This window comes from Sander lucioperca, chromosome 11, assembly GCF_008315115.2.
Source record: "Sander lucioperca isolate FBNREF2018 chromosome 11, SLUC_FBN_1.2, whole genome shotgun sequence".
Taxonomy (NCBI): Eukaryota; Metazoa; Chordata; class Actinopteri; order Perciformes; family Percidae; genus Sander; species Sander lucioperca.
The window spans coordinates 5,204,291-5,216,768 of record NC_050183.1 but is presented as its reverse complement, the minus strand read 5'-3'; the positions used below and the strand labels follow the sequence as shown (position 1 = coordinate 5,216,768).

Sequence of the window (12,478 nt, the reverse complement as noted above, 5' to 3'; positions counted from 1 at the left end):
CTGGGTCAACCAACATCACTGTTACTGTTCAACACAACACAAGCTGAGAACAAATGTCAATATGATATGTACTGTCTCAAACAAAACACGCACATTTTTGTAAACCGGGATCGAGCGCTGCACTAATGATGGCAATTATTGGGATTTGTCATATAAACAGATGTGCAGCTCCAAACATCTAACCGTCCAATTTAAAGCTACATTGTGTAAGAATTTCTCCCATCTAGCGGTGAAATTGTATATGAAAACCAACTGAGCGTGTTGTAACTCCTACTGAATGATTCTGAATGGCAGATTCTACGCTTACGAGAATACTTTGAGTAGTTGGTGGAAGTAATTACACATGAATGAGCACATATTTGTGAAAGAACAAAGGTTTTTTTGCTAAGAACTCAAAACATTACACAATGGAGCTTTAAAGGAGAACTACCCATTTGTGAATTCACACATCAGGGCAGTTCAGTGTGTTTGTAAATTTGCATTGCACTTTTGTGAAAGAAGAAATCTGAGAGGAAACTGAGTTGACACTAAACTGATACAGCATGTTCAAAGCTGGATTACCGATGTATGGGGTGAGTGTAGTAACAACAAATGTTTGCCTTGGGACCTCATGGCCATGCTCCACGTTTAAGGAATAGGGAAATGACTGTTTTCTGTGGTTGAAGAAGTACTCATATCCTAAGGTACCAATACAACAACAAAAAAGTATCCAAGTAAAAGTCCTGCATTCAAAATCTGACTTAAGTAAAAGTAGACTACTTCAGCAGAAAAGTATTATCAGAAAAACTTGCTAAGTAAAAGTAAGCCTACTCATTATGCAGAAAAACAGCACCTGTATCTGACACATTATATATTATATTTTTATTAATAATACTAAGTAGGGTTTTATTGTAGCTTTTTGTTGTAGCTGGTTGTGGTGGAACTAGTTATAACTACTTTATATAAAGTTTTGTAGCTGAGTCCAGGGGTCGGGCCCCCTCCAAAGGGTCTGGATAAATCTGAGATGTGAGATGGGAAAATTCTTCCACACACATGATTATTTTGCACTTTTCTATAAGCTTTACTTTTTTGTTAAATATTGGAAATGTTGACCTCTCATTAACATCTGGAACGTGAGAAGGGAAGGGCCCCAACCAGACATTAATATAAGCGGCCAAAAGCCCAAAACATTTGTGAACCAATGGTTTAATCTTTAACAATGTGTTAAATTTGATAAAACAGACAGCGCGTTTTTGGGTCCCGACTTCACTGCAGTGTTTTGAATTTGATCCGACCGTGAGCTCGCGGGGCCTCGTGTGGTCAACCGGAGGAATTCACGTGCGAGGCAGGGTGGCATACGCCCTCTACGTCACCGAGCTGAAGACTCAAAGTGAAGACGCTCAACTTTTCTGCCTCCACTTTGTCCTCTCGCTCTGAGCTGTCACCTCCTCCGTCCACAGCTGCGGAGACGCAACGCTGCAGGAGAAACATGATCGTTAACTCGGCACGGAATATTTCGCAACTAGTCTTCTGACTCACCACGGACAGCCCTTCACCACAGGTACACTCACTTGGCCGATTGTTTTTCTAGGTAACTCTTTGTTCTTCTTTTTGGGATTATAATTTGGTTTCTGTCTGCTTCATATGTTGTTTTTTGGGTATGCAACAGTTTATTTCCCTTTGTCAGTCCCTCTGTTGAAATTTCTCATCCCTCCCTCCTCCTTCGCTGTTGCTGGTAGACCAAGTCGGACAGGTAGTAAAACTAATTGCAAAATAAAGGTTTCTCAAGTCATGAAGAAAACTGTACTTTAGCATACATGTGTTACGTGGAATCTTGTTTTGCTGCATGTCTGTAATGTTTACTCAAAGAAATGTTTGTACAGGTAAAAAATGCGGAATAATCTACAGACATATCTCATGTCACTTGACTGAGCCTGTTGTTTTGGCTCTCTTTTTAATGTTACCATGGTGACTATCTTGTTTAACTTTATTCAAAGCAGCTTCTCCCAGTAAATGGGTTTTGGCATGTGCACTTGCCTTTTGGAGTTGAGTAATTAAATCTCTCTTGGCCTTGGGTGAATTGGCACCATGCACTGATTAGGAATATAAAGCATTTCAGTTTAGACTTTTCCTCTCTCTTATTATTCTACTTTTGCTTTAATATATTTAAAACCACAAAAATGGATTTGAAATGTCTACAAGGCATTTATAGATATGATTTATCAGACCTTCTTAAATTTAGGGCTGCAAATAATTATTTTCATTAACAAAAATCTAGAAATAAATCAAGAATCTTCTCGATTATTAGATTGATTGTTTGGTCTAGAAAAAGTCAGAAAATAGTGAAAAAGTATAATTAATTAATTAATTAAATTTCCCAGAAACCAAGATGATGTATTCAAAAGTCTTATTTTGTCCAAACAGTCCCAACCCCAAAAAATTTGTTTAGTTAGTGTTAGTGTTTAAAGTTTACTATCGCATAACAGGGCTCGACAGTAACTGTTGCCCGGGTGGCCATGGCAACCAGATTGAGTCAATTGGCAACCGTTTGACAACCACCTGTTCAATTTTGGTGTTTTTTTCAATACGGTGTATAAAAAATAACCAAAACTTACAAAACTGGAAAATCTTATTTCAAAAGAAGTCTATATTTCATTTGGTTGTCTCCATAAAGTTTGAACACTATACGTTCGTGTACAACACATTTCAGCAGTTGTGCGACCGCTTTCCACACGCGCGTTTGCCGTGAAAAAATACAGGCAAAGCAATTCCCTGTTCACGTTAACAGCGCATGTTAAAAACGTGTGCTAATATACTGTATATCAACCGGACCGAATAGCAACGCGGATTTCGGTGCCTCATTAAGAGCATTATACAGTAGCCGCAGCCCAGCTGTTGCACGCAAATTTGATGTCATGGAATCGCTGTAACTATTTATACCCGCGCTGGTGGTCGCGACACTAGTTGCAGTCTTCTCCTGAATAGAGTTGGCGCTAATGAGGAAAAGCTACCAACTTTGCTCTTTCTACGGACTAGAAGAAAAAGAAAAACAATCTATATATAAGCTAGCTATATATCTGGGAGTGCCGGCAAGATCTATGTCATTTTGACGTCACGATTGCGCGCGCCAGCTTGGCTGCGGCTACAGTAAAACGGCCATTATGGTGCCACCTAAATGTCTGCACTGCTCTCTGATGGTATGAAAACAAACGTTAAGAGGCAACAGAAGCATCGCTTCATGTCACGCTAGTAAAAACTAATAACACGTTACACTTGGCAGCAGGTAACGTTAGCCTACTGTTAGCCACAGTAGTAACTGGATTAAACACGGTTAAAATGCTGAAAGTTAAACGGTGTAAAAGTGTGACTGTATTTCACCGTAGAGGATTCCAACACCAGGACGTACAACCGTCTGCCGCTAAAGCTATGAGCTAAAAGACACAAACTAGCATTGCTGCACTAGTGGTCACTGCTGTTGTCTGAAAAACAAAACAGACGTGACTAAATGTTGTCCCGTCTGTGGTGCATTCATAGTTATTGTAAAATTTACTGGTGAAAGAAGTAATTATTGTTAAAAGTTATTATTACATTTTTAGTAATCATTTAAATTCCCCCCCTTTTTTGTGCTGATCCGAAAATGTTTCCGATCCGTGAGTTTGGTGATCCGTTGCACCCCTTTTTGTGAGGGATGGGGAATTAAATTGCAAGCCATTATCTCATGGTTTCATTATTAAAATGTGTGGTATAGTTGCATACCAAAAGCTGATTCCTGGTTGCCAAGCCGGCAACTACTTTAAAAAGTTAGCGTTGAGACCTGCATAAGACAAAGAAAAGCAGCATAGGCCTACCCTCAAATTGAGAAGCAGGGAATAGGAACGTTTGGCATTTTTGCTTGATAATGAACTATTATTCAATACAATTTTGCTATACTTCAGTTGATAAATGAGTGATAAATGGGTCCACTTCCTTTGTTTTCTCACTCTCTTTCCACAGACTCACCTCTAAAATGGCCCAACAGAACAGCTGTCATTATAATGAGTCCATGGGCTTCTTCTACAACAACAGCAACGCTGAGGATAGCTGGAACAAACCCAAGCTCATCCTGGTGCAGGTGGTGGGCTCTCTCTTCTGCTGTTTCATCCTAGTCTCCAACGCCATGGTCATAGCTGCTGTCATCACCAATAAGAGGTTTCACTACCCTTTCTACTATCTTCTAGCCAACCTCGCCGCCTCGGACTTCCTGGCAGGCATAGCGTACGTGTACCTCATGTTTAACACAGGTGAGGTGTCGCGGAAACTTACAGTTAAAGGATACTTCATTCGTCAAGGTCTTCTGGACATCAGTCTCTCAGCTTCGCTGGCTAACCTGCTGGTAATAGCTCTAGAGCGCTACATCTCCGTCATGAACTGGAAAGTCCACAGTAACCTGACGAAGAGGAGGGTGACCCTGTTGATCGTGCTGGTGTGGGCCATCTCCATCTTCATGGGGGCTGTGCCGAGTCTGGGCTGGAACTGCATCTGCAACCTGAGCGACTGCTCCCAGCTGGCTCCCATCTTCAGCAGGAGCTACCTGATCTTCTGGTCTGTGTCTAACCTGGTGGTGTTCCTGGTGATGGTGGTCATCTATACGAGGATCTACACCTACGTCAAGAGGAAGACAGCGGTGCTGACGCCACACACCAGCGGCTCCATCAACCGCAAGAGGACGCCCATTAAGCTCATCAAGACGGTCATGGTTGTGCTCGGTAGGTGCTCATCGTAAAATTGCTGTCTGTGCAGGATCATTGATGCAGTGAGTCGGAACATTTTCCGCATTAGTCAGGTGTAAGTATCTGTTGTGTGGGTCACAACGTCCGGGCAATTCACAGAGTCACTGCTGAACATGTTGGACTGTAATCTGTTTTCCTGATAGGAAGGAAAACCTTGAGTATAACACAAACACTTTCAGTAAACGTGTTGGGTGCTTGTCAGTGATTTGAGGGAGCCTTTAATAAGGGCAAAAGACTCCTTTAAAGTCAGTTTTTTCTGAGTTTGTTTTCTGCCCAGTGGCTTAAACATATTACCCATTCTGGTGTTTAATTATTTGCTAAATTGATTAATCATTCATACTATAAAATGTGAAAATATATTAAAAGAGGGACATCTTTAAAGTGCTTGTTCTGTCCAACTAACAGTCAAACCCCCAAAGATATTTTACAGAATGTAAAACAGGAAAAACAAGCAAATCCTCACTTTTGAGAAGCTGAAACCAGAGATGTTTGTGCTATAAACTCCTTAAAGGTATAATATGTTACTTTTGTCGGTTGGTATTTGTAAACACAGCATTCAAAGTTGGCACTAGTTCAACGAGTGACAGTATGAGACATCATAGAGAGATTGTATCTTTGTATAGACGCTAAATGTTGCCTTGTGCGTCAGTATTGGACGCCAAGGAGCTAGCAAAGTGAGGGTATTAGGAATTAAAGCGGGCTGCACACCCTGCACGCTGTTATTGGCTGGGGTTTACAAACCCGCGTTGGGCCCGAAGGCTCTTGGTTGACGCCCAAAAACGTTCCCACACACAGCAAAATAAGAAAAAAGAAAATCCAGGTAGAGGGCAGGGTCTCTGCAGATACAGACACAATCACACACACCAGTGGGTCATAAGTGATGATTGAGAGGGATTCTTATTGTATTAATCCTGCGTAATATACCTTTTAAAATAATTAATTATCAAGTTATAGGCAATTTATTTTCAATCAATCAATCAATTAATCAATTGACTTATTGCTGGAGTAAGAAAGCTTAAAAAAACTACTCTTTTCCTTCCCTTCTTATACATGTTTTATCCTAGGTGAGACAGATATCCCGGTCTGGCTCTCTTTGTTTAGGTGTTGAAACCGGATACCTTACACTCAAATTGTTCCCCTCCCAGCACTTTCCTTTTAAGAACGGAGCAATAGGACTGCCCCAACAAATTCGACCAAAACAGACTCTTAAATGAACAATCTCATGCACAAGTATAACACACAATGTACATTAAGTCACCATACCAACCAACTCTGAGACTGTGCTCAGTTTTTGTTTTCATACACGCATACACTTTATACAGTCACCCAGATAAAAAGCATGCATGAGATACTAGTAGTGAATTAGCACGGTCGCCCTGCAGGATAATAGTCTGTCATTGTTCTTTGTCTCTTTGGGCACTCGGCTTGTTGCCTGGCTAGATGGCTTGACACAGTTTGTAGCGTAGGAGCTGTCTGCCTTTGTACACTTTATTCCAGACTGCTGTGTAATTATCTCTCTCTGCAAGGACACTGCTCCTGAGCCTGTGTGGCGTACCACACCACACCACACCACACTGGCCTTCATTGAACGTCCCCTCCTCCCCACCCATCCAATAAAAAAAAAGGAAGAAGAACCTATACTTGAGGACTTTGTCAATTGCTTTCAGATGCTTTGCAGAGTTCCCTTGAGCTTTTGGAACTGTTAGTACCAAAACTAAAAGTGTCATTGTTAAATTCCCTGTTGAGGTTGTGCTGTGATTTTTGGGTGAAATGTAAAATAAGCATTTTTGTAATATGCACCGCATATAAACACACCAGCGATATCTGAAAGTAAAAGGAAGGAAATCTTAAGACTTCTGAGGCATGCAGTCAAGTCCAGGTCAATGGGATATATTATTCAGGGGAAAAAAAACTTTTGTTTCAGATGAAAAGCAGTCTGTTCAGGTAGAACTGGTAACTGGACAAACCAGTTTGGAGACGCTTAACCCACACATGCTTTGTATAATGATTAAAATGAATGAGTCCTTACGCGTTACAGTACAGTCGGACATTGTCAGACACCTAAAAAGTAGAGAACAAAAACATACAGTACGTGTAAATTTGCACGTATAATTTAGTTACTTTGAAATGACATCTATTGTATTCTCTTGGTTTACACTTGTACTTGTAGTTTAATAGCCTAGAGCAATTTATTTGTATTATATCTGAGAGCGCTGGGGCCTGTTTGTTAAAAGAAGCATCATATTACACCATGCAGATTAAAAATGTCTTTTTATTCTTTAAGTGCAACCACAATCGTCAAATGAATACCAACTGAGAAAAGGAACCTGCTTGAAATGTGTGTTCTTAAAACCCTCTTTTTCTCTGTCGTAGATTAAAGGGGAAAAAAGTCAATTTTTAAACTTCAATACATGAAAAACTGCCAATGAAAGACCATTAAATGGGGTCTCACGCAATTCCAGTTCAGTTAATTTTATTTTGAACATGTGGGCTATCAAAGAAAAAGAGGAAGAAGAATGAGTTTCTGAATAGAAATTCACTGTAAAAATGTGGCAAACATTTTGACTTTCAGACTGAAGAGCAGTAAAGAACATAAAAAACACCTCTACCAGACCCTTTGTCTCTGTCCACATGTATCCATGCTTGTATATGTGAGACAAACAAAGAGAGAGATCTTGTTTTTGTTCTGCAGATGTATTGAGGCGGTAGAGATGGAGGTAGTGCAGACAAGTTGCTGCTTGTGGCTTGTCCTTTCAGTTCCAGAAATCTCTCAGTAACTGTTTGTGTCCAAACATGTTTGAAATCAAGTGCTGCTTCAGTATTTGAGTACAGATGTGTCAAAAATGACAATAATCATTACCAGCCCTAATTAATAAATCTTGCCGTTAAGTAAGCCATACCGGTATTATCTCCACCACCTTACAGTAGATAACTGTGTTTTTTGACTATGTTTCTACCTGCCAGTTCAATTTTCACTACCAACATAGGAGTGCAGTGTGCAAAAGTTAATTGAAATTTGGAACCACATAATAATGTTTTGTAAAGGTATTTTTTTTTTGTTGTTACTCAGGATAGTTAATAAAGTACTTGTCAATCCTTTACAGATCAGAACCGATATGGTATATTGCATGAATGCGCCTGTAGAATGCAAAAAAACCCCCACCAGAATTGAAGTAGAGTGAGACCTCTTCCTGCTGCTCTCACTCTCCCCTCTCTGTCACACAGGCAATGCATGCGCAGAGCAGCCAATAGGAACGCTCTCTCTATCTGAAATTACCTGTGATTGGCCAAAGTCTCCCAACGGAGCTAAGAGGAGATCAAGTCTAGTTTTCTCTCAGAACACCTGAATTACAATATGCTGAAAGATTATTATGGAACAACTTTTGAATTGCAGGAAAAGTTTGACATAAGCAGTTGAAATAAAGTTGAATCTAAAGTTGAATCTAAATCTAATCTAATCTAAAAAGTTTGACATAAGCAGACAGTATTTGCTCTCTTGCCAAGAGTTAAAGGTAACAAAGTTCACCTACCAGCACCGCTAAAGATTATGTGTGATCTGTGCAAAATATAAAAAGTTGTGGTTTTATGGGGGGTTTATTTGCTGGACTATTTCTTGGCCAGGCACAGTCGATTCTGTAAGTCTTTACTGATGCCTGGCAACTTCTTGGTGAAGACAAGACCCCAGAAAGTTACTGTGCCCAGCCAAGAAATAGTACTTTAAAACTATAAGTACCCTATTTGTAAATTGGAACTTGACCTTTTGAGCGAGGTGTCATTTTTTACACGCTGATACCTGCACACACAAAAGAGGATACATGTGAGAAATAAGCATTACAAAAACCGAACTGATTTGCGGTATTTTTTTCCTGAAGGGGCCTTTGTGATCTGCTGGACTCCCGGCCTGGTGGTTCTGCTGCTGGACGGCCTCAACTGCACGAGTTGTGACGTCATGAAATTAAAAACATGGCTGCTGCTCCTGGCTGTACTCAACTCCGTTATGAACCCTTGCATCTACTCCTACAAGGATGAGGAAATGTGGACAACCTTCAAGAACCTCATGCGCTGCATTGGTAACGGCACGCGACGGCAGCGGTCCACGAGGGCCAACGCCAGGCCGCTTAGCTCTGGTCAGGATACGGGAAACAGTCAGCCTCCCTCAGAGGAGACAAAAAATGACGATCAGGGCATTCTTTAAACCTGAAATTGGAACTTGTTAAGAATTAACCAGAACTTCTGTCCAGCTCTGACAGGACATATCTTATGAAGTTAGAGTTGACTTGAAAGAGAAACCACATCAGTTGGTCTCAGGGGGTCGTTGTAGTCCTAAAAATACTTTCTTAAAGAGACACTGCAGGCCAGCTGCTCCATGGTAGAGCAGTGAAATGGAGATAAGAAGAGACCTTGATGCACTACTAATTCCACAAATGGATGCAAAGATGTGCTTTTTTAGTTTTTGTCAGGGTTTTACAGTTTTTATATCCAATACTCCCATTCATGTGTATTGGGAGATTTGGGTTGCTGTTTCATTCTGCTCTTTTTGTCTTCATCATCACATCCCTGCTGGTTATTTCAACTTGGACAATTCTACTCTGCAATGGCTGAAGAAAGAATCCAGTATGAAGTACACAGTGGTACATTTCTACTTTTACCCCCCAAAAGGGTAAAAATCATCATGCAAAGGGTGACTTAACTTTCTCCCTAATATAAATCTGTGTACATCTGGTTGCCTTTACGTTTACTTCCTGTGTAGCTGATAAGGGAAGCAATGCTGTAATGGATGATCTAGTTAAGACGTGCAACTTGTTTGAAGTCGGGTATGCCTACTATAAAACTGTAGGTTTGCTTGGGTAGGGCACAGTTTTAAAAATTATTTCCATTGTTTTCCAATGGAAATAATATTTTCCATTATTCCCAATGAAAGATACTGTAAACTGCTGTACTAAATATATCTACTTGTAAATCCTGTAAAATGCTTAAAAAAGAGGTGAAATAATTTCAAATGTATGACAGCTAGTATCCTGCTTGTTTGCAATTTTGAATCTACGAAATCACACCCTGCTTTCTTTTGTAAAGCAGGTTTCCCTCTGGGGAATAGATAACAGTCACTCCTTTCTTGTCCCATCTGTAATCTTTTATCAGTTCCTATGCAGCACCTCATGGAGGCAAACTTGTTCCCCCTGTAGCATTTTTACACATCCACTTCAACTCACTGAATGGCTGCTGTTGCTCTGAAGAAACAGCTCATAAATGATGGTTGTAAAAGGATGTTGCGACACACTGGATTCCTGCTTGAGTTTCAACAATACCCTGTGTACCTGCAGGATCTGACTGAATAGACTACCCACACACGAGCCCCCCATCCCCCTCCCCCCCCTCTCCCCAAACTGCTCTGACGTCTCCATTGCTAAATCATTGACAGGGTTCAAATGACGTTTCTTTAACCTGCTGTACAGTATTTATGCCACTCCTGCTGTAAAAGACATGACATCATTAAAGCTATTTCATTTTTATTCTGGGAGTGTAGGAATGTCACACATTGAGAGTAGTGAGTACAAAGGTTTACAGCTACAATGGGTGTGTTTCTTTATCGAACCAAGATTATTCATGGTCATTCCTGTGTAGTGACGTTTCAACTGCAGGACATTTAAAACAAAAATAAAAAAACTAATTTTGTTAATTAACTTTTTGGAGTTTCATGTTGTTTTTGTCAAACATCAAACATAATACACAATATGGGATGATATGATACAGAAACAGCAGGCAGCACACAGGTTGATTTCACTACAGGGCTTGCAACTATATTACAGTAAAGAAAGAGTATGACTTTCACTACGTACAGTAGTTAGTAGGAACCTCTAATATGAACATCAGTCAAAGTAGGCTACCACAAATGGGTCACATACTATTTTTATTCAAATAAATATATAAGCTACAGAATGTCATTTAATCTTACAGTCTTAAGCATTTTCTGGCATTCACTACTACTGCTGCTACCACTTTGGTCTAGACTAAAATACCTGAACAACTACTAGATGGATTGCCATGAAATTTTGTGCAGACATTCATGGTCCACAGACTAATCCTAATATGATGAACCTTAAACACTTCAATGGGATCAACTGACTTTTCCACCATGAGGTTGACATGTGTGGTTTTGAGTGAAATGATAAGAATTGGATGTACTACAAAAAGCAATGGTGCCATTCATGTTCCCCTAAACTTACACCTATACTTTGGGGATCCCCTCACTTTCCTCCACCACCACCATCAGTACAATACAATACTTTGGTCTATGACCAAATACCTGCAAAACGGACATTCCCATCAGCACCAGCTATACTTTGTGTTTAGTGCTAATTTGCAAATGTTAGCATGCTAACATGCTGAACTAAGTTGTTGAACATGGTAAACATGCTACCTGATAAACATCAGCATGCTAGCGTTGTCATTGTGAGCATGTTGGCATGCTGGAGGACTGCAGACTTTTTAAACATTGCACACACCACCCACTTGGCACCTACGTTAGCCAAACGATGAGATTACATGTAAATCCTGTTTGACTGAGACAGACTGTTTTCTGATTTTGAATTAAAATGACTGTCACTAACTAAACTGTCTTGACAACACTGTAGTGCAGTTAGCATAACAAACAAAACAAAAAAACACTGAAAAGATTATCTGACAATCCTATTACATGTACTGCAGTCAATAGTTGATGAAGTACCATTGCTAGAGATTTGTGGTGCTCAAGAGCTGCCACTTTAGGATGATTTACTCTGTTCAGGCCAATTAGTGGATGACCTTCAGGTTTCCATTCAGTCAGTTACATCATTGGTTAAAGCTGGAGAAAAGCAGAATTGACCCTAAGTGGGAGGAACAAGATCCTCCTCTGAATTAGATTGCAAAGCGCTTGCTTCAGTAAAAAATAACCACATACAAGTATTTTATTTTAATTTAGTACAGCTTGCTGTGATTAATGGTAACCTGACTCCTTGCCCTGTAAATGTCACCCATCAACATCTGGAAAGTGGTTAAAAGTGTTTGGCTAAAGGAAGAGTGAAATTCATTTCCCTTCATTCTCCAGGTAACCTGCTTTTGCAACATTTCTAATCACAGGTTAAACTCCGTTTATGCTGTAAAATCACACTCAGGATTTGATCCCCTAAACACAACCAGCATCCTTTGACAGCAGAAGAAAAGGTTCACCAACACTGTATTTTTCGCTCATAGGAAACTACTCTGTATGTTAATGACATTCAGTTTGTTTCAGGTTGAGGTTTAACTTTATTAAAGTCATGTTATTTTCATTGAGAACATGATTTATTATTGCGAGTACTGTAAGTCCTCAGCAGAGCCCTCTGAAGACCTGTCGTGACTGCTGCCTGCTACTCTGGTTTTGCATTCCCAAAAACATAAACTGTAAACGTGTGTTGTGGCAGTGCTTTTTTTTTTTACAGCTGTGCTGTAATTACGCATTCTTGAAAAGCCAATTAAATTACACAGATGTCAAAAAAAATGCTGTCCTTTGGTTTGGTCTAAATCTCAGAGCAAACAGTGTAACATGTAAGCAGAGAAGGAAAATATTCATCAGTACACACATGGTATGATGTTATAATAATTAACCCTTATGCCATAGGTGAGGACTCATAGTTTGGCAGCCTAACATAATGATTAGTGCATCATCACAAATCACTCTACATATTACAATTTATTATATATGTAAATTGTAA

General features: G+C 39.9%; 1 protein-coding gene across 2 annotated transcripts; it reads left to right on the top strand.

The window, feature by feature from the left end:
- The first annotated feature begins 1,193 nt into the window (after positions 1-1,193).
- lpar3 (lysophosphatidic acid receptor 3) lies at positions 1,194-12,055 on the top strand. 2 transcript variants are annotated; one of them, XM_031307083.2, is made up of 3 exons: positions 1,194-1,570; positions 3,973-4,724; positions 8,621-12,055. In XM_031307083.2, the coding sequence occupies exons 2-3, from the start codon at positions 3,986-3,988 to the stop codon at positions 8,941-8,943; spliced, it is 1,062 nt and encodes a 353-aa protein (XP_031162943.1). In that variant the 5' UTR covers positions 1,194-1,570; positions 3,973-3,985; the 3' UTR covers positions 8,944-12,055. The 2 variants fall into 2 exon arrangements, with proteins under 2 accessions (XP_031162943.1, XP_031162942.1); XM_031307082.2 differs by having other exon boundaries at positions 1,208-1,540.
- The last annotated feature ends 423 nt before the right edge of the window (positions 12,056-12,478 follow it).

What these genes read in the sequence shown, in the direction of transcription:
- lpar3 (XM_031307083.2), top strand. Translation starts at nt 3,986, where the DNA reads ATGGCCCAACAGAACAGCTGTCATTATAATGAGTCCATGGGCTTCTTC. An exon ending in GACGGTCATGGTTGTGCTCG is followed by an intron (nt 4,725 to 8,620) that starts GTAGGTGCTCAT and finishes TTTTTCCTGAAG; the next exon opens with GGGCCTTTGTGATCTGCTGG.